The sequence below is a fragment of the Acomys russatus genome, chromosome 4 (genome assembly GCF_903995435.1).
Source record: "Acomys russatus chromosome 4, mAcoRus1.1, whole genome shotgun sequence".
Classification (NCBI taxonomy): domain Eukaryota; kingdom Metazoa; phylum Chordata; class Mammalia; order Rodentia; family Muridae; genus Acomys; species Acomys russatus.
In genome coordinates, this window is record NC_067140.1 from 62,991,672 (window position 1) to 63,014,316 (window position 22,645).

Consider the following 22,645-nt stretch of genomic DNA (forward strand, 5'->3'; position numbering starts at 1 on the left):
ACCAACCAAACAAATAAGGGGGAGAGCAAGGAACATCAGTCTCGGGCCTTCATAAACACCAACACACACACACACACACACACACACACACACACACACACACACACACACATTGCGGGAAGTGAAGGAGAGAGTGGGGGCAGACAGAAGAGCAGACAGGATGGAAATCCTATCATTTGTGGTAACAGTATTGTGATACATTTGGAGGGCACTCTATTAAGCAAGAAGCAGCCAGCCATAGAAAAACAAATACTGCATTATCTCACTTGTAAATAAAACTTCAAAGAGTTGAACTCATGGAAGTAGAGTAAAATGAGGGGATTGGGGAGTGTCTGGGGAAGGAAGTACTGATCAAAGGGTACAAAGTTCACTCCGGTAGAAATAAATCCCAGAGACTCTTCAAACATAGTTAATAGCAACATATTATCTAGAAACCTGCAGAGTGGATTTCAAGTGTTCTCACAACAACAAAAAATGTGAGGTAATGCCTGTCAGTTTGTCATTATTCACTGTATCCATAGCCCAAAAACATGCTGCATATAATAAACTATGAATCTTTTTTCAAATTTATATAAATGAACAACTACATGTGGGTTAGAAATGTATTGAAAATACATCAAGAAAAGTAACTTTAAATGATGTTTAGAAGAATAACTTAAGTTTTAATGCAAAGAATTTTATTTCAAAAACATTTATTTCACAAGTTTGAATGCTTTGCCTCCATGTGTGTGCCTGGTGCTTGTCAGAATACAGCATCGGAGCCCCTAAAACTGGATATCCAGTGTGTGTGTGTGTGTGTGTGTGTGTGTGTGTGTGTGTGTGTGTGTGTGTGTGTGTGTGTGTGTGTATGCTGAGAAATGAACCTGGGACCTCTGCAAGAACAGCCCCAATATTCAGAATTTTGAAAATCAATGAAATACAAGCTCTTATTTATATATGCAAATATACATGCAAAACAATGTCCATTTTTAGAAGAAATGTGTTGAACATCACCAAAGAAGAACTCTCATATTGTATGTACTGAATCAATATTTTTATATGTGCATGTCCAGTGTCCAGCCACGTGAGTTCACTTGATCCGCCCTGCCACAGCTCCCCATATCTAGCCTGGGTCTCACACCCAGTGTCCTGGCCTAAGCTGGGCCCTCTGCCTGTGCCTCTCTCAACCTCTAGGCTTCCGAGAGGTCCCTGGGTGTCCCTAACCTACAGGTTGCTGTGACCCACTTCCCAATCGATTGTCTTTTACTATAAAGCTATGTAAGCTAGGGTTCTGTTCCTTTTCTTCTTCAGCGCTACCTTGTTGGCATCCCTAAAGAACTTCTTAAAATGTAATTACTGCTATCAAGTAGGAGGAGAAGATGCCTCAAGGAAAATGTTCTTGTGGGGGAGAGTAAGTGGACCCTTGCTGCTCCAGGGGACTTCTCACCAGCACACACACTCTTTGAGTGGTGATTTCTCTTTTACCCTTCAAAATGCATTAAAAACAAAAAATAAAAAAACAAACCTTTGTCATTGATCCCAGTTCTAATGATAGCCAAAACTATAGAGCCTTGTAACTTTTACCAGACACTGGCTATGACCCTTAAAACCATAAGTATGGTTCTGCCGAGGTTATTATGTTCACTCACCTGGTACAATAATATCTCCGAAACCCAATAATGAAACGGGCATGAAGCATACACTCATTACTGAGTAACCGATGAGTTTGGGCACCCTGATAAGTACTGGCAACTGTAAGTTAAAAACAAAAACAAAAACAAAAACAAGAGAGGACGGGGAGGGGGAGGGAGAAGGAAAGGGAGTGAGAGGGAGAGAGAAAATGAGCCGATAAATCTCTTCCCCACTCTCTTTTAGGAAGGGAAAGACTGGCGCTGTAGTAATTGTTTTGATGTTTTTTAAACTGATTACTTTTTAAAACAATCTTGAACTAAGATGACATAAACATATAAACATACACATACATAATACACATATACATCCTGATTGTACAAAAACTTGAAGAAATAAGATACGCAGTTTTAGAAATTTAAATCCAACACACGGAGGAAGAACAGTATTAATATACTCCCCCCACAGCTAAGTGTTTACTTTTTATTTTCTTTTTACCAAGAATAGGACTTAGAGCTTGGTGTGTTTTTCTTTTGTTTTATTTTGGTCAGTCTACATTTTTCCCACCCAAAGAAGAGTCTCCTCTCGAAGGGCATGATTTAAAGTCCAGTGAACTTAACTGAAATACAATCCTTACTTTCTCATGGGGAGCTGAGTGTTGAGCAGTGGCCTCCACAAAGTTTCCATCATTCTAGGATGAAACCCAAGTCAATAGGTATTTAATAATTTAGAATAACTAAGAAAATGGCTATATTCGTGAGAAATAAGTTTTGTAATACCTTAACATGCACCATGACCAAGAAGTTACAGTAGACAGGTAAAACTATGAAACAGACAGGCAGACACTAACTGGGTGAGCACTGCCACTCGCACCGTCCTCACCTTTTCAGCGTTCTCGGAAGGCCCAGCAGCAAGCTCCACCATGATGCTCTCGCCGTTCTAAAGGGAGGAAGAGATGTTGCTCAGCCATCTAAAGAGAACAACCTGCTGGGATGCAAGGATGACTAACAGCCCATGGCACACAGCCTGCTGCCCCCTGAGCATGGGCTATCTATCACAGGCTTCTTCCTCAGACTCTAGGAACAACGGATACCGCAGCCAGCCATCTGACACACAGCCAGCCAGCACAACACTCCGCTTCACTTGAGATCAGTAATGGCCAGATGAGCATATATACCGAGCACAGGCCACTCACATACACCTGGAGATCTGGATTAGACTGACTGACATCCAACATGTTAGTAGGTACTTTTAAGTATTTTAATTTAGTTTTCTACCAAATATAAGTAACCTTATTTGAATAAAAATGCACTTGACCTTCTGGGTATTTCCCACAACAAAACTATGAAGCCAAATCTGAAAAGACTCAACCTTATAGAATATGAGATTCCCCATCCTGCCTCCTGCCTTCCTTCCGGTCACAGGTCATAGCATTCTCCTGAATGGCAGTTGCCTCCCTGTGTCTGCTGAAGTCTTTTCTGGGGGAGGGGGTGGGGTAGACACAGTGTTTACTACCAAGTTTTCTCCTGTAGCCCTGCTGCTTAGATATGATAGATAGAAGCAGGCTAAAAATACACGAGGCATTTTTTCTGTCGTTGTTTTAATATAGCCAAGGGTGATCCTGCTGCCTCTGAGACCAAGCTCTGGGATACAGATGTGCACCACTGCACTGAGATTGAAGCATCAACTTGGATATTTCAGAGGGGAAAAAAAAATACATCAGCCGACCAGGGAGAAGACACAGAAAGCTGAATTTTAGTGAAAACCATAAAAATCAGGAATGGGCATCTGATCTACATTTTTAGTTTACCTAGTAAGAAAAGGCATAGAATCATCAGAAAACAAAGGTGTCAAACGAACATTTACAACAAATGCACTCCAAAGAGCACCCCAGCTGCCTCTCCTACGACAGACAGCTAAGATGAAAAATGCCCCAAACAAGAAAGAAGACCTGAAGACCTTTATCCTTAGCCTGTGCTTTAAATTTGTTTTCATTTTTGAAGGCAGAGTTTTTCTGTGTAATCTCAGCTGTCTTGGACTTGATTTGTAAACCAGGCTGGCCTTGAACTCACAGAGACCCGCCTGCCTCTGCCTCTGTCAGTGCTAGGGTTACAGGCATGTGCCACCACGGCTCCTACTTTTAAATTTTTATCTGACATTAAATTGATACCAGGTATGGCCAGGCAGTGGTGGCGCATGCCTTTAATCCCAGTACTTGGGAGGCAGAGGCAAGGGATCTTCATGAGTTCGAGGCCAGCCTGGTCTACAAAGTGAGTCTAGAACAGCCAAGGCTACACAGAGAAACCCTGTCTCACCCCCCCCCCGCCCCACCCCGGCCCAAATTGATGACAGGTATCAATAGGGGAAAAAAACTACTTTTAAAACTTGGCTATGTTTATAGCTGCACTTCTAGTTCATGCTATGGACTATCTGCTAACCTACAGAAACACTTTGTGGAGACAACTTTTCACTTTTATTTGTTGTTTTTTTGTTTGAAACACGGTTTCTCTATATAGTCCTGGTTGTCCTGGAACTCACTCTAGACCAGACTTGCCCTGAACTCACAGAGATCCACCTGCCTCTGCCTCCTGAGTGCTGGGATTAAAGGTGTGCTGCCTGCACGGGGCTCAACAATGTTTCACTTTTATTAATATATCTGATGGAGTATTCTACAGGACTGTTTTGTATCAAATAAATGAATACTAGTTTGTACAGCTTAGTTTTTGCCTCATGATGTCACTATGTGGCCCTGGCTGGCCTGGAACTTGATTTGTGAAATAGACTGGCTGAAAACCGTGGCAATCCTCCTGCCTCTGCCCCTGTATACTAGATACTAGGATTCTAGGTGTGTTCTGTGTTGCCTGGTTTGAAACTGTGCTTTTATAAAATGTCCAGTTACAGTTACAACTCACACTGCTAGCTTAATGCTTTTCTTTTTCTTTTTCTTTCTATTTAAGGTTGCTAATGCTCAATGACACCACTGAGTGAAACAGCTCACCTTAAAACATGGGAAAGTGTTTGTGAAATGGTGTGAGCAGGCCAGGTGTGGTGGTGCACACCTTTAATCTCAGCACTTGGGAGACAGAGGCAGATGGATCGCTGTGAGTTTGAGGACAGCCTGGTATACAGAGTGAGTTCTATAACACCTAGAACTGCACAGAGAAACCATGTCTTGAAAAACATAATAATAATAATAATAATAATAATAATAATAATAATAATAATAATAATAATAATAATAAACAATAATAATAATGCGAGGGGTTTTGGTTTTAAAAAAAAGATCCAGTTGGGTTCTGCCAAAAGAACTCCATTGATGTGGAAAGCTGACATTGCTTCTTACACAGTAGAATGGAAACCTAAAGTACAAAGGGCATCTCCGACACCCAGGATGGGGTGCCAGGTTACACAGTACACCCAGGCCTGCAGAGCTGACACGGTGTTCTTTGCTATTCTCAAACTAGTTCTCAGAAATGAGCATAGCAATCACACATTTCCCTCCCTCTCTCCCTTTCTCTCTCTAAACTGGCCACAGTAGACACTGATTATAAGAAAAACTTACTTCTAAAAAGAAAGAAAAATTACAGACATTCTCACTTTATACTAATCAGAAATTCCTTAAATTCTCTAACAAGCAATTTAAAGTTTGAAATACCCTCTAGCAAAAGACCAATTTCAAAGGCAATTCTCTTAGGGCATTAAAGTTCACTCTAAGGTACAAAATCTGCAAAACCCAACCAAGCGTTAGGTTCTCTTCTTGAGGCTGGGCAAGATGGCTCGGAGTGAGGAGCACCCACTGCTCTAGCAGAGAACTGAGTTCCTATGCCCACAAGGGGTGACACACGAAGATCTGGAACTGCAGTTATAGGGGGAAGAACACCTTCTGCTGGCCTCCGTGAGCACCAGGCATGCATGGAGTGCACATACATGCGCACAGGGACCCACATATACACATACAAATAAATGCTTAAAACAATATTTAAGGAGCTGCGTGTGGCAAAGCAGGGCGTGATGACACACGCCTTTAATCTAGAGTTCAAGACCAGCCTGCTGCACATAGAGCGTTCTCTACCAGCCAGGGCGATGCTGAGAGACCTGTCTCAAAGCAAACAAACAGATGAAAAGAAAAAGAGTTTCTTCTTTCTGAGGGCTTCATCGTGAATTTAAAATGGCCATTACCTTTGTGATGAAGGGTGTTATGAAGACAAAAAACACGTCATAGAGGAGGAGAAGTCCTAGCAGGATCACACAGGACTGTCGGAGAAAAAAGAAAGTCAAAAAATCGAACTTCCCATATCTAAACCAACACACCAAATTACTTTGCAAATACAAGCAAGCCTGGGAACATACATTTGGACACAACTTTAAAAGGTGTCTCATGGTTATGACTATACGTGATTTTATTTCATATATCATTTTAAAAGAACATCCTTACTTCCCGCATCCCATTTGCTTTAGAACGTCACTGAATTAAATAATGTTCTTCCCCAATATTTAGGTTATGAGACCAGCATGAGTGATGAAAAACATTCAGCCTAGCCGGGCGTGGTGGCGCATGCCTTTAATCCCAGCCCTTGGGAGGCTGAGGCTGGCAGATCTCTGTGAGTTCAAGGCCAGCCTGGTCTAACAGGATAGGTAGGGCTACACAGAGAAACCTTGTCTCGAAAAAACAAAACAAAACATTCAGGCAGCAACTCAGTAGCTGTCCTTGCCTGGTGGTGGGGGCGGGAGGGGGGGTTAGAAGAGAGCACAAACAGGCAGAAAAAGCTTTCTCAAGACTGGGGAACACTCTGTAGCTCATTTAGAGGGAAATTACAGAAGCTGTATACACTGCTACATTTCAACAGTGTATTTTTATTTTTATCTTTTGGGTACCCCCACCCCCCGCCACCACAACCCGGATATTTGTGTGTGTGTGTGTGTGTGTGTGTGTGTGTGTTTGAGTCAGAGTTTCTCTGTGTAGCCTTGGATGTCCTGGAACTCACTCTGTAGACCAGGCTGGCCTCAAACTCAAGAGATTCCCCTGCCTCTGCCTCCTAAATGCTGGGATTAAAGGTGTGTGCCACCACCGCCTGGCTCAACAGTGTAATTCAAGGAGTCTGTTTTACTATATACAAATTATACCTCAATCATATAGTTTTAAAAAGAAAAAATTATTATTGTAGCTATAAAAGTAATATATTTTACCATGAAATTGGGTAGCTTCATTGTTTTAATTAAGTTGAGACAGAAAGCAATTCCTAAGATATCCTGTAAAATCCAAGCCCACCTAAAATAAAAGAGAGAGAGAGAGAGAGAGTTCAGCCTATTGTTTCATCCCGTTATCTTTAGGTGAAAGTTAAATAAGTAGGCCATTATGGTTATATCATTATAGTTATGGCTATAGACTGTCTCTTCATCTCCTCACTATTCAGCAAGCTACTGTCCTGGCAGAAAAACAACTGGAAAGGCTGCCTCCGAAGAGTGTACGGCAGATGCAAGTGCATACTCACCTTAATCTTTGCAGCTTTTTGTGTTTCCTTCTACAGAGAGAGCTGCCAATAAAATCTTCATGTTTGTATCCAGACAGGTTGGACACAAAGTGAAAGCAACACAACTTACTTATTAGAAACTAATATACATCACCGGCAACCTGTGATAAAATTAGTAACTTGATGATTATAAAAAGATTTCTAGGGCGTCAGCAGTTTTACTAGTATGCCGTTAGACACGTGTTATATACTTTTTTCAGGGTTCCCTTCCTGCCATGGATAGACACTGGGCTGGCAAGATGGCTCTGCAGGTAAAGACACCGTGATCAAGCCTCATGACCGACCTGAACTAGACTCCTGAGACTCACTGGGTGAAGGGAGGGAACTGACTCAAGTGTCCTCTGACTGCCACACTTATGCTGTGGCATGTACACACATGTGAGAACACACACACACACACACTCCTTCTCTCTCTCTCTCTCTCTCTCAAAATGCATGTAATATTTTGTTTTTGTTTCTTTTCCAAGACAGGTTTCTCTGTGTAGGCCTGGCTGTCCCGGACTTGCTTTGTAGACCAGGCTGGCCTGGAACTAACAAAGATCCACCTGCCTCTGCTTCCCATGTGCGGAGATTAAAGGCATGTGCCACCATTGCCTGGCCCGTCTTTCCTTTCTTGAATTTTGGAGACTTCTGTACCATGCCAATGACACACTAAATAAAGTAATAATATGTACTTTAAAAAACATATCCTGAAAGAAAACCAATTAATTGTCTTTTCGAGGAAAGAGACTCTTATCTGTTGCTCTCAGTAACTGAGCAGTAAATCTTGCATACCCCCTTCCTTCTAATACGAAAGGCAAAATGTTCTACACACACACACACACACACACACACACACACACACACACGCATTTTACATTACGTGTTTAAGGTAGTTAACTTTGTCAATCTGACATCATCATCAGAATGGTCTGGGAAGAGACTCTCAGTGAGGACCTGTCTGGGTTGTGTTGGCCTGAGGGTGTTTACCTGTGGGGCATTTTTGTAACTGAGTTAACTGAGGGCCTGTGTTCTGAGCTGTACAGATGTGGAGACAGGCCTGAGGCAAGGAAGCACCTGCACTCATTTCTGTCTGCCCTGGGCTGTAGACATGATGTGACCAGCTGCTTCAAGGACCTGTTTCCTCAGCGTCTCCGCAATAAGAGGCCACGCCTGAGCTGTGAGCTGTGAGCTGAAATAAACCTTCTCACTCCTAAGTTGTTTTATGGCAGGGTATTAGATCGCAGTAACAGAAATGAAAATATGACAGCTTTTTTCACCTGAAAAGCCATTCTGGCAGTCGTCAATGCAGAGACCATGTGTTAAGGTTGTAAGCCACTGCACTGTGACCCACTGTGACTGAGCCTATTTTGTCTAGATGTTTAAAGAATAACTCAATTTCCTTCCCTGCATGAGTTCAGATCATTAGCCTGAGATCTGTTCATTTGCTGGACCTGATGGCTTATGCCTGAAACCTCTGCATGCAGGAGACGGAGGAAACTGGGTCACAGCAAATTCAAGGCCAGAGTTCCAAGTTAGCAATGGAGCACACACAGAGATTCTGTCAAATAACTTATCCATTTAAAAAAAAAAAAAAACCTTGTTGTAAGATATGTTCTTGAATAAAAGCAAGAAAAATTCCACAATAATCACAATGAATGAGAGTCAAGAAAAGATATAAACCAATGGATCCTTAAATCTAAAACAAACGAGAGTTGCCATACCTATCCTCATTTCTAAATACAGCCCACACAACAGCGACAGAGATGCAGAGGCCAGAAAGGAAAACCAGGCTCACTTTAATGTTTTTGCCACAACACGAAATCCTGAAAATAAAGCAAATAGTTAATTTGTGCTGTAGATAAAACACAATATTCACTTGATACAAAAAGTACAAACATTAACAAGTGACTGAAATATTAATCTAGATGTCAGGATTTTACATAAAACCAAGGAGGCCTAATAACTGACTCAACAAAAGGCCCTCTGTGGTAATGGAAACGTTCTCAATGCTTTCCGGTATTGTTGGCCACTAGCTAAATACAGATACCGAACACTTCACATAAGTCTCAGGAATTCAATTTAACATGGTGGTTCACGCCTTTAATCCCAGCACTCGGGAGGCAGAGACAGGTGGATCGCTATGAGTTCAAGGCCAGCCTGGTCTACAAAGCAAGTCCACGACAACCAAGGCTACACAGAGAAACCTTGTTTCAAAAAACAAAAATCCCAAACACAGCCAGGCATGGTGGGGTACACCTTGAGTCCTAGCACTAAGGAGGTGGAGGGAGGCAGATCTCTGTGGTTTCGAAGCCAGCCTGGCTGGCTTCAGCCAAGGCTACAGAGAAACCCTGTCTACAGGCTAGAGAAACCCTGTCTCAAAAAACAAAAAGCAAACAAACAACACTTCACTTTTCCTTTACTAAGTTCAGATACCTATTAAAATAGTCTCCAAGAGATACGTACGTGCACTGTCCACATGGCATCCTATGAATCAATGCAGCAAGACAGTTGTATAGGCTCATTGCCGAGGCTATGCAGAAAATTGCTATCATAACATAAACTAGAAAAGAACGAGAGATATTAATTTTTAGCTCTCTTTATCAGATAACATTTTCAATATAGTAACTGTATAGTTAGCTGAAGTACTGGCTAAGCTGCAAATATTTATACCTAGAGTTTTAACATGGGGCATGTTACGTGCGGTTTTAGTTTCATTACACACTACCAGGGTTGCTTTAAGTGGCTGAAGATGGTTCTACATTTTTCTACATTTGTTACAAGTTTGTGAGAAGTGAATCACAAATATTTATAAATACTTCATTTAAATGTAAGAACAGAAGGACTGGGGAGGGCTGTGCAGTGGTGGCACAGGCCTTTAATCCCAGCACTCGAGAGGCAGAGGCAGGTGGATCGCTGTGAGTTTGAGGCCAGCCTGGTCTACAAAGTGAGTCCAGGACAGCCAAGACTACACAGAGAAATCCTGTCTCGGAAAAAAATGGACTGATGAACCTGTGTGGGGGTGGGGGGTGGGGGTGTGTGTGTAAGTGCACACATGTAGACACATATGTGTAGAGGCCAAAAGACATATGGCCACAATATTATTCCTCAGATGTCTTGTTTTTCTTTGGTTGGTTTTATTTTTGAAACAGGGTGAGTCGCTGGCCTGGAAGTTTGCCAAGCAGACAACCCTGACCGGCCAGCAAATCTCCAGGGGTCAACCTGCTTCTACCCAGTGCTAGATTACAAGACTGAGGGGTTTTTGAGACAGGGTTTCTCTGTGTTGCCTTGGCTGTCCTAGACTCGCTTTGTGGACCAGGCTGGCCTGGAACTCACAGCAACCCACCTGCCTCTGCCTCCCAAGTGCTGGGATTAAAGGTGTATGCCACCATGCCCGGCCAGGATTTAAATTTTTGTATATATTATTTGAATATATATATATATTGTTTAAAGATATCTTGCTATTGTGTTGTTAAAAGGAGGAGGGGTCATTATACTTTACAATATTCCTTTTCTGAACTTTCTAGAAAATATTGTGATAGAAATACAAGCTGTCCCTCAATTTTCAAGGTCTATTTGATTTTAGAATAGAGGTGGAGGTGAGAAAGAGACAGACCTAAATACAGTAAATTTGGGGTGAAGCTGGATAAAGCACTCTAAGCCCCACCCCCATACTCATATCTAACAGGTCAACTTCATGAGAAGCATTCTGGGATGTAGCAAGGGTTAGATGAGCCAAGGCATAGGAGTGCAGGGCGCTGCCCATGGCACTTATGGCTACTGGCTATGTGTGGAAAGAGGAGCAGGCAGACAGACACTTCCAGCACTGTCAACTGGATTTCGGTACATCTTCTGCCAAGTTGTCCAACCCAGGTTTTACCAGTCTGGTAGAGACCATCTTTCCTGAGGCCATGCCAGAGCTTTGGTGCCTCGTCCAACAGTGCACTACCACTCAGGGGATGATTCCACATGAGAAGAATTTTATTATTGTTACTTAATTGTTGTGTCTCCCTCCCCCTACCCCCGAGACAGGGTCTCTCTGTGTTAGCCTTGGCTGTCCTGGACTCACTTTGTAGACCAGGCTGGCCTCGAACTCACAGCGATCTGTCTGCCTCTGGCTCCCAAGTGCTGGGTTTAAAGGCAAGTGCCACCACACCCAGCTGAGGTTGTGTTGTAATGTAGGACATTTACTGCAAAACACTCTCAGGATCAATGTCAGTTACTTTAAGTATATCATAATCATAAAATGGTGAGGAAAGCCTTAGCAATCAAGTACAGTTCTGTCAGTTATTATAAAACACTAGGAAAGAGCAGCCATTTTAGCCACGAAGACTCATTTAAGGTAAGCAAAACCCCCTCAACACCACACAAAGCACTGGGCAATCACATCTAACATTATGATAATTATGAGGTTGAACGATTTTCTTCTCACATCAAAAATTCACTTGTAAACAGGGCATGTACAATCAACTCAAAAAACTCTCACTAGAAATTAAAATTAAGGTAGAATAAATGTCTTTTAAAAGTTATTTTTATTTTAATTATATGTATATAAGTGGATCTCTGTGTGGGTATACATGTGTATGTACAAGTGGCCCAAGGAGACTAGAGGCCTTAGATCCCCCTGAAGCTGGAGTTACAGGTGGTTGTGCGCTCCCTGACAGGGTGCTAGGAACCAAATTCGTATCCTTCACAGAATGCTCTTAACAGCTCCCGCCCCAGTGAGTTGTTGTTTGGTTTGGTTTGGTTTGGTTTTTCGAGACAGGGTTTCTCTGTGTAGCCTTGGCTGTCCTGGACTCACTTTGTAGCCCAGGCTGGCCTCGAACTCACAGCGATCTGCCTGCCTCTGCATCCTGAGTGCTGGGATTAAAGGTGTGCGCCACCACGCCCGGTCCCTGTTTTGTTTTTTGAGACAGGGTCCTACTGCATAATTCTGTGGCCTGGGTTGGCCTAAAAATTACAATGTGTTCCAGACTGGCCTCCGCCACTTGAGGAGATGATGATGATGATGATGATTATAAATACCTGTGTATTTGAAGCCTGACATTTTTGCCATGTTAAGCAAACATTCACCTTGTTTGGGGAAAGACAAATCTAGCAGTGTAAACGGGGCGGGGACATACGTTGGAAGACGCACACACAAAACCCAGTTTCTTACCAAGCCACTTGTAGAAGAAGTAAAGCAAGACGATCATTACACAGCAGATGACCACAAACACAATGACCGTGAGGGGGCTGAAAGTCAAGTGCTCCTCCTTCTTCTTCCTCATCTCGCTATCTTCAGCGTCGGCCGCTGCCTTCATGTGCTCCCTGAGTAAATACACGCAGGGAAACATCAGCAAGCCTTTACCGAGCACGGTTAGTTTTTTAAAAATCCCTAACACCAATTTAGGTTTAATTACAAAGGTAATGTACCTAAGATATAAGTACCAAAAGGAAATATTTAATCTAGAAAATAAAACATCCTATATTTCTACTCTCCAGAGATAGATAACGTCATTACATGACTTTGGAATAAGATGACATTTAGTAGTAGTAGGGTTTTTTTTTTGGGGGGGGGGGGGATTGTTTTTGTTTTTTGTTTTATTTTGTTTTGTTGGTTTTTCAAGACAAGGTTTCTCTGTGTAGCCTTGGCTGTCCTGGACTCACTTTGTAGCCCAGGCTGGCCTCGAACTCACAGCGATCTGTCTGCCTCTGCCTCCTGAGTGCTGGGATTAAAGGCGTGCGCCACAGGATACAGTCCTGTTCTACCTTTGTTACTTTCCATGAATTCTCCCAATGGGTCCCCCTTGTTGAGTAGCCTCTGCTGTCAGCCTTATTGTCTCTTCCCAGTTACACAGAGCCTACTCCGTCCTCCTTACTGTCTCTTCCCAGTTACACAGAGCCTACTCCGTCCTCCTTACTGTCTCTTCCCAGTTACACAGAACCTACTCCGTCCTCCTTACTGTCTCTTCCCAGTTACACAGAACCTACTCCGTCCTCCTTACTGTCTCTTCCCAGTTACACAGAGCCTACTCCGTCCTCCTTATTGTCTCTTCCCAGTTACACAGAGCCTACTCCGTTCTCCTTACTGTCTCTTCCCAGTTACACAGAACCTACTCCGTCCTCCCAGCCCCAGTTCCTTCACCTCCACCCAGTTATATTCCCTGTCATGCATCTCCTGGCCCTGATCCTTAAGTCTAGGATCACGGCAGGGTTTAGGCTAAATAAGACTTTTTTTTTTTTAAGTTTTTCGAGACAGGGTTTCTCTGTGCTGCCTTGGCTGTCCTGGACTCACTTTTAGACCAGACTAGCCTCGAACTCACAGAAATCCACCTGCCCCTGCCTCCCGAGTGCTGGGATGAAAGGTGTGCACCACCACGCCTGGCTCTATGGTCTAAACATTTGCACATTTGCACACTTTCTCATTGGGGGATTATTGATGACTGGTGTAGTCACGAGAGGGTGCGGCATCTGCGACTCGAGACAGGTTGCCTGGAGACAGGGCAGAGATGCCAACACATGCCCTAGAATTCTAGATCAGGATGTCAGGGTATTAACAGAAGTTTTAGTAATGTTGTTCCTAAGTGGGGAACGGGGACAACCTTTGGTATCTGTCACTGAAAATACATTTTAAAAGTTTACAGTAATACACATGCAGTCACAATGATTCACGTGCTCGGATTCCATGCCCTAGAGAGCACAAGGCACCCCCCACTTCCGAAACACAGACTTGCTATAGCATGTAGCACAAACTAGCCCTAAACTTAATATGTAACCCAGGGCGCTTTCAACCTCACGATTCTCCTGACTCAGATTCTGGGAAGGGATTACAGGTGTGCACCACCATGCCTGACATAAAGGACTTCATCTGGGGGAGAGGGGCTGCACTAGGCCAGGCTAGCCCAGAACTCAGTGTGTAGCAAAGGATGACCTCCACCTCTCAAGTGCTATGATTATAGGCATGAACCACCACACATGGCTTTCATAAATAATTTCTTATAAGGGAGCCAACTACCAGATTTATACATTAAAGATTACCATTGATTTTATTCTTTTGAGGGCCGGGTGTGGTGGCGCATGCCTTTAATCTCAGCACTCGGGAGGCAGAGGCAGGCAGATTGCTGTGAGTTCGAGACCAGCCTGGTCTACAAAGTGAGCCCAGGACAGCCAAGGCTACACAGAGAAACCCTGTCTTCAAAAACACAACAACAACAACAACAAAAGCAGTAGGCAAAATCTCTACCACTGAGCTACATTCCCAGCTCCCACTATGAAATTGTACTCGTGTGTGTGTGTGTGTGTGTGTGTGTGTGTGTGTGTGTACCTACCCAATACATATGTGGATGCCAGAAGACAGCCTCAGACATTGGCACTTGACCCTATTTGAGGCAGGTCTAACTGGCCTTTGAGCTGCCACAGATTCCTGGCTCTGCCTCCCAAATTACTTCCGGAGCACTTGGATTACAAACAACACAGTACTGAGTTCAGCTTTAAGTGGGCTCCAGGGTTTTGAACTCAGGTCCTCACACTTGTGTGGTGAACACTTTACCCATTGAGTCACCTCATCAACTGAGTATTTGATGTGAGTTAAGGGCTGCCCTATCAGCAGGGCATTCATTCAGATGCCTACAACTTTCCTATTAGCAAAAATAAATAAATAAATAATTAAATAAGAGACAATCCTGAAATCTAGCCTTAATGGCACTATATGCTGAGATCAGAAAAAAATTAAATATTCTCATTGTTAAAGTTATCATAAAACATTATTTAAAGCCATTTATCAGGAAGCCATAAAAAGTTTAAACTTACAATTCAATGAGTCCACTCCAGTATCCTCCTAATGCCACAGTGAACACAGCAATTGCAAAAATAACCACCATAGTATAGTCAAAGTTAGGCCAGGATGGAGAGTACATTTCCACAGTAATGTTATCACCGAGAGTCTGAGGAGCAAAGTGACAGTTAAACACAGAAATGAGCTTCCCCCGCAAGAGCACAGCAGCAACACTCCGCCACACAGCTGAGAGGAGCAGGTAGCAAAAGGCTTATTCAGCACCTCAGGCCTCTTGTTAGCAAGTAGAGAATGAGTAATGATGACAATTAAGCACAGTGGTGCCGCACACCTGTAATCCCAGCACTCGGGAGGCAGAGGCAGGTGGATCTTTGAGTTTGAGGCCAGCCTGGTCTACAGAGTGAGTTCCAGGACAGCCAAGGCTACACAGAGAAACCCTGCCTCAAAAAAACAAAAGAAAAGAAAGTATAGTGATTAAACATGACATCTAATATGCAATTATTAGCTTACCTGTTTCATATCTTCAAAGTCTTTTTGGCTTATAACTGCAATTAGTATAGTCACATTTTGAAATTCAGATCTGTTCCTTGAGGAAGGAAACTAAAAGGAAAAAAATGAAACCTGGTTAGCTACTACTACATTTAGGGAATAAAAATCATATGTACTACCATACGAAGTGCAAATATTATATTGAATTATAAAAACAAAGATTCATCATTATTTCTTAGTAACAGGTAAGTTCCCAAAATATAATCCTTGTAACATGAATTTAAGCTGATATGTACTATATATGACATTATGTGGCGCAGACACTATACAAACATATAACATACATATAGACATGTTTGTTTCCAACCAAGGCATCTCAACTCTAGAAACACAGCAAAAACTATAAATCTTCTGATTAGAATGTCTTATTAATAAAGCTAAAATGTTTACTAATAAAAAATAATCTATGCTCTCTCTCTTCCCTCTCTACTCTCCCTCTACTCTGCTCCCTCTCTCTCTCTCTTCTCACTCTTCCTGTCTCTCTTTGTCTGTCTGTCTGTCTGTCTCTCTCTCTCTGGGGTACCCCTCCTCCCTTTCCTTCTCCCCTCCCCCATGCTCATTTAATAAACCTCATATAACATTTTTTAAAATCTACAAGATTGCTAAATGTTCAGCTTTTTTTTTTCTTTTCTTTTAGGCATAATTTTTTTTATTAATTTATTCTTGTTACATCTCAATGTTTATCCCATCCCTTGTATCCTCCCATTCCTCCCCCCCCCCCATTTTCCCATTATTCCCCTCCCCTATGAAAAAATATGGAACGCTTCACGAATTTGTGTGTCATCCTTACGCAGGGGCCATGCTAATCTTCTCTGTATCGTTCCAATTTTAGTATATGTGCTGCCGAAGCGAGCACTAAACGTTCAGCTTTAAATACACACAAAGAGTAATTGCTGGGGACTGGATGCCGCAGGCTCAGGAGGAGAAGTCACTCCTGTTTCAGGACTCACCAGGATGCTGCTGTTGGCAATCAGCAGCGCTTCGGCACCACCGTCCTGTGCAATTTTGGCTTTTTCAAGAAAATGGCAGGGTCCCCATTGTACCACCACTGCTTTGTTCTTTATGCCACCAGGAGGAATATCAGAAGGGTGGCACAGTGGCGTGCCAGTCAGGTTCATCAAGCTAAGAGAAGTCTGAAAGGAAGAAATGTTTTTAATAAGACGGATACCTTTTTCCACCTACAGCATTCAGCAATGGCCTCCAACACCTGGTACAGTGCTCTCTGAGCCTGGGTGTGTAGCTCAGGGGTACGGCATGTACTCATTACGCCTGAGTTAACCAACAAAAACAACTGTATGACAAACAACAAGGATTAGAGGTATACGTTTTACAGTTCCCTAAATCTGGAGCTGCAGAGATGGCTCAGCAGTTTAGAATATTGATTGCTCTTCCGGAGGACCCAAGTTCAATTCCCAGCTCCCACATGCCAGCTCACAATTATCTGTAACTCCAGTCGTCTGGCATCCTCTTGTGGCCTCTGCAGGCACCAGGCCTGCATGTGGTATACAGATATACATGCAGGCAAAACACCTATATACATAAAGTAAAATTAAATAAAAATTTGCCTTACTCATGCCCAGCATAGTGGCACATGCCATTAATGCTAACACTCTAGAACCCGAGACAGGCAGATCTCTAAGACTTCAAGGCTAGCCTGGTCGACATAGTGAGTTCCAGGCTAGTCAAGTCTACTTAGTGAGACCTTGTCTGAAAGAAAACCAAAACATTCCCTAAGTAATTTCTTTTATGGAGAGGAAAACATTTGATCAAAGTCAACAAAGTATTTATTAATCACCAAATATCATAACGGATTCACACCCTAAACTATAGTTATCACCCATATTCGATAATTTTAATAATATGAATAATTCCCATCTGTTGTTTACTTACTGCATTTTCTAGGGAACCTGGAAGCCTCGTCCAGTTGGGGTTATAGTGCACGCAGTAGTCTCTGGAAAGTGAAGGTTTGCCTTCTGCAGACGCGTGCAGGATGGCTTCCTGAGCAGCTGCCTAAGATACAAACAACTTTCATGGTGCTTGTAGGCAACTAAGAATTTTAATAAAACTATTTATATACAGCTTGACAACATTTCCTAAAGAGGGTAAGCCTTCCAATGAGTCTACTTACTCATATGTAAGTAGCCCAGGAATAATGAACTATACACACTTATCTAGAACTCATTCTTTGAGAAAAATGAGTGCTTTCTTACAAGATTAACTGTGGCCCTTGTTTTAAGGGCCATGTCCCTGAGAGGATTCTTGCTGTGATGTAATAATGCCAGCCAACCCTCTCAGCTTGACACTTTCCTCCCCACTCTTTCATGAGTGATGACTCCATTGCTCACATTCATTCAGAAAGATGTACTCAAAACCTCTAGTACTGCTGGGCGGTGGTGGCCATTGCCTTTAATCCCAGCACCTGGGAGGCAGAGGCAGGCTGATCTCTGTGAGTTCAAGGCTACCCTGGTATACAAAATGAGTCCAGGACAGCCAGGGCTATGCAGAGAAACCCTGTCTTGAAAAACACAGTAGAGAGTGCTGGGTGGAACTTACTCTGTAGACCAGCTGGCCTCGAACTCACAGCTATCTGCCTGCCTCTACCTCTCAAGTACTGGGATTAAAGGCATGTGCACCAATGACCAGCTAAATCATTCCTTTTGTTGTTGTTTTGTTTTGTTTTGTTTTTCGAGACAGGGTTTCTTTGTGTCGTCTTGGCTGCCCTGGAGTCACTTTGTAGACCAGGCTGGCCTCGAACTCACGAAGATCCACCTGTCTCTGCCTCCCAAGTGCTGGGATTAAAGGCGCGTGCCACCATGTCCGGCCTAATCATTCCTCTTTTTAAGGGGATTTTTCTCAGGCATTTTGTCATAGCGACAGAAAACTAACAGAAAAATCGTTGTTGCTTATGACTGACTATAGCTGGTAATCCGGCTCATAAGCCTTTGACATTAGTTTGCAGGAGAAGTCAGGCTAGAGAAAGCTTACAATGCCATAAAAAGAGCTTATCATAGCCATTCGGGGGAGAGAAGAGAAGAGCAGAATTGCTGACAGCAATGTGGACAGTAGAAAGGCGGGCTCATGAACTCACAGAGAGAATGACAGCTCTGTCTGGAATTAGGTGAAGGACAATGCACGGGACACTGTGGTAAACAGCTTGTCTTCATTCCGTCCATACTCTGACTCTATGGGGAGCTGAGTTAAAAGGTCCAACCCGGAAGGGGCAACGTCCAGGTAGCACAGGGTTCCAACCACATCACGCGGCTTACACTGCATGCTTTTAGTTAAGATTACAGCTGGGTGTGGTGGCGCACGCCTGTAATCCCAGCACTTGGGAGGCAGAGGCAAGCGGATCATTGTGAGTTCGAGGCCCGCCTGGCCTACTGAGTGAGTCCAGGACAGCTAAAGGCTACACAGAGAAACCCTGTCTCAAAAAAAAACAAAAAAACAAAAAAAAAACAAAAAACAAAAAACAAAAAAACCCAACTTACTAAAGCTGGAAATTGAATGCCTTTAATCCTAGCACTTAGGCGGTAGATGTAGGTGGATCTCTGTGTGTTCAAAGCCAGGCTGGTCTACAGAGTGTTCCAGGACAGCCAGAGCTGTGTACACACACACACACACACACACACACACACACACACACACACACACACACCAAACCAAACCAAACCCCTGTCTTAAAAAAAGAAAAAAGCATGCTAAATGTAACCCATTACCATATGTACCCATGCCATGTGTTACATCTTCCAAACTCCTCAATAACAACCATAGTGTGGGGTTTTCACGTTTTGTTTGTTTGTTGTCTTGTTTCCTCAAAACAGTGTTTCTCTCTGTAATAGGCCTGGCTGTCCTAAAACTCACTCATTAGACCTGGCCTCAAACTCACAGAGATCCGCCTGCCTCTGCCCCCTAAGTGCTGGGATGAAAGGCATGCGCCACCACTGTCCAACAATGTGGGTTTATCAAGAGCTGATGCATTACTGTGCTAAATATTGGTTTACCTTGGAACGATAGAAGTCTGTAAACATCATTTTTTTCCTTAATCGTCTTAAGAGGTTCAATGAAATGAGTGCTAAGTTTGGCATATATGTTCACAGCGTTTACATATCCTCTGAGTTGTTCTTTAGATCTAATTGTTAGTCATCTGATTACTCAGTACACAAGGTAAAGATGCAAAGTAACGCTACTGTGTTGTTATGCGCCCCTCAACATACTTGTATGAGTTCTCGACTGTATGATCCTATGCCATCCAGCAAAGTTCAGAGAACACCAAAGGCTGGCTACCTTTCTTTCTTTCTTTCTTTCTTTCTCTTTCTTTTTTAACCGGTTTTGGGTTTAGATTTTCTCAATGACCCTTTATAGTCCAGAGAAATGAAACCCAGTCTCTCAGAGAAGTTAGTTTCTAAGGGCAATATCTGCACACAACAGTGTGCGAACAACACTGATAAAAGTTTGCAACCAGAAACTCCAGAAAAGAAAGTGAATAGGAACAAAATCGGAGACGCTGAAAGGTAGCTTCCTGGTCACACACTGGAGCTCAAATTACTTGATGCTGAATTTTAAAACATTTCTTGCCAATATGGGTATGTGTGCACATATTTGTTATTTTTCTTAACCAAATTCCCACCCCTTTAGGCTTCAAACTATTCAAACTTCTAAATTTCTTTTTAAAGGTATTTAAAGTGTGTCTATAAGAAAACAAAAGCACAACAAATTCACAGTGTAATCACATGAACCAACAGAGAAGGCACTATATGGGAGTGGAAGGAAAGCAAATAGATATTCATATGGATGCAGAGAGAACTGCGTGAGCGCACTTAACCAAAGAGCAGTCCAGAACACCAAACACCTGGAACCCTGTCCATACCTGCCCCTCCCCCTCCCCCACTTTTTTTCCCTGGGCAAAAAGCAGCAGTAAGAAGGGCTACACAAATAAACACAGAAGCGAATTTTTTAATTAAAAAGAAAAGCTGCCAAGCACGGTGAAAAATTACAGAGGGCTCCAGGACCAAGGTGGAGGGAGCCTCCCCACCGCGTGCCCACTCCTACCCCCGCCCCGCAGGTTTCTTCCGCGCGGAGGGGGGGGGGGGGCGGGTATGTCTCAGGATTTCAGGGCACAGCGGGGTGAAGAGTGCTGGGACCCAGGGGTGAGCTCAGTAACAGAACCCGGGGGGGGGTGGGGAGGGAGCCGGAGAGGAAGGGAGAGGGAGAGGGAGGGGAGGAGTTGAGGCGGGGGGGGGGGGGGGGGGGGGAGGAGGATGGAGGAAGAGGGAGGAAGGGGAGGGAGACGCAGAGGGGAGGGGAGGGGACCGTGTCTCTCACCAGTCCGAGCAGGCAGCTCCCGAGCAGGGCGACCAGGGGAGCAAGCGGCGAATGCAGCAGCCCCATCCCGCGGGCGGGCAGCTGGGCACAAGCTGCGCTGGTGGCACCCGGACCTTTGGGGTGCAGCCCCGACTTCCTCTTCCGGTCCCTCCCGCCGAGTGCTGGGCCAGGACTGGGGGGACGGTCAGCTATGGGCGCTGCTCCTGAAAAGAGCCTTTTAACTGCGTAAATCCCCGGTTCCTGTTCGGTTCCCTCTAACTGGGGCCGCCGCCCATTCCGAGCCACCGGAGGGAGCTTCGGGTTTCAGTTTCCCTTCCCGCTTACGCCACGTAGCCTCGGAGCAGCCTTCCCAAAGACATAACCCAGACAAGGCCCCTCTCTATGTTTGCAGCACAAATCAAAATTCTTCCTCTTCTTCAAAGTTTACGTCATCTTACACTTGTCATCTCTGTCCTTAGCCTCTCTATTTTCCCACGCGTTAAGATCCACGGACCTTCTACTAGGGCAGCCTCAAGGGAATACACTCTCTGTTCCCTATCAGCTTACATGTCACTTCCCTAGAGAGAGTTTGCTAATGTACCTGATGTTAAGTGGCTCTTTATTCACTTTCATACTGTGATTTGTTCTCTTCATAGCTTTGTTGTTGTTGACATATCCTTGGCTAGTCCCCTGTAGTCCAAGCTGGCCAGAACTCAGAGATCTGCCTGTATCTGCCTCCCGAGCACTGAGATTAAAGGCATAGACCGCCATGCCTGACTCTTTTTCATTTTCTTATACTCATTTCTGTACCTCACACGCTGCTAGCCAGTTAATGAAAGGGAAGTGTCCCTCTTTGCTTTGCTCACACATAAAACATCTAGTGTATACTAGGTTGTCAAATGTTTGTTGGATGACTATTTAATACCAAACACTGAATGAATAGGACAGTGTTGATGCTGAGAGTGGGGCATAGCAAGGGATACAGATGTGTGAGCAAACACTGTTAAAGTAAACATAGATCTTTTACAAGGATCAAAGGGAGGTAAAAACAGGGCACCAGAAAGGGGTGGGGGTGGGGGGGGGGTGGGATGAGGAGGGGGACAGCCTTAACTGAGTATTAATTTCTATGCAAGTTAATTTCAGCTAGGCAAAGAGGGAAGCCACTTCAAGAAGGAAGCTTTAGTCTCAAAGCCAAGGGAGGCACTGGTGAAACTACAAAACTTGGGAACTCTCAAATTTAGCTGAAATTAGGAGTGGTGGAAAGTGAACCATGAGAAGAAACAGAGAGCGAAACACAAACGCGTTGGACAGCTTGGAACTTGACATTTTACACTTTGGGTGGTGGGGATTCACCAAGAGAAAACAGAACAATGCCCTCACACACAGTTTCTGTTTGGGGAGCTCTCTAGGGCTGGGGGGGGGGGCGTCACAGATGGTTGAAACTAGGTCACAAGTGGAAGCCAGGGGCCAGACAACTACAGAAACAACCCAGGAACCAGGCAGAGCAGTGGGAGAGTCTGTTCTAAGACAGTGGCAGAAGAAATGAGGGGAGAGAGATTAGTCAGGAAGATTTGTAGCCCTTTGGGAAACTGAAAAGGAGGTGGGAGGAAGGAATGGTTTGCCAGGATCCTTCCCTGGGCTCTTCACTGAGAGGGAAGACTCAGAAGAAGAGGAAGCGTGGCCATGGGTTTGAGATGCTTTGAGACACTGAACACAACTGTGTGTGGGCTGGTAGGGGCACAGGGAAGTGATAGACTTAACTTCCTGCCGCAGGCAAGCCAGGGCCCCCTTCAGTAAAATGGTTACTATGGACCAGAAAGCTTCATCTCTGAATATTCTGGACTATTTTTCCTTTTGCTCCTTAGCTATGTGAGGCTCTAAAGTGATTCCCAGAGCTGTCTGA

General features: G+C 43.9%; 1 protein-coding gene and 1 non-coding gene across 2 annotated transcripts in view; both read right to left on the reverse strand.

Annotated features, from left to right (window-relative positions):
* Sppl2a (signal peptide peptidase like 2A) overlaps positions 1-21,210 on the reverse strand; it is a 33,455-nt gene extending 12,245 nt beyond the window's left edge. The window contains exons 1-12 of the mRNA XM_051144561.1: positions 20,764-21,210; positions 17,332-17,451; positions 16,392-16,574; positions 15,403-15,492; positions 14,910-15,043; positions 12,277-12,428; positions 9,585-9,681; positions 8,843-8,944; positions 6,796-6,877; positions 5,788-5,862; positions 2,491-2,547; positions 1,629-1,731 (exon numbers count right to left, since the gene is read on the reverse strand). Coding sequence (XP_051000518.1) covers positions 1,629-1,731; positions 2,491-2,547; positions 5,788-5,862; positions 6,796-6,877; positions 8,843-8,944; positions 9,585-9,681; positions 12,277-12,428; positions 14,910-15,043; positions 15,403-15,492; positions 16,392-16,574; positions 17,332-17,451; positions 20,764-20,829 — 1,261 coding nt within the window. The 5' untranslated portion in view covers positions 20,830-21,210. The remainder of the gene's footprint in view (positions 1-1,628; positions 1,732-2,490; positions 2,548-5,787; positions 5,863-6,795; positions 6,878-8,842; positions 8,945-9,584; positions 9,682-12,276; positions 12,429-14,909; positions 15,044-15,402; positions 15,493-16,391; positions 16,575-17,331; positions 17,452-20,763) is intronic.
* Positions 16,191-16,297, reverse strand: LOC127188740 (U6 spliceosomal RNA). The gene has a single exon (XR_007830585.1). It is a non-coding gene; the product is annotated as a U6 spliceosomal RNA (small nuclear RNA).
* Positions 21,211-22,645: the final 1,435 nt, after the last annotated feature.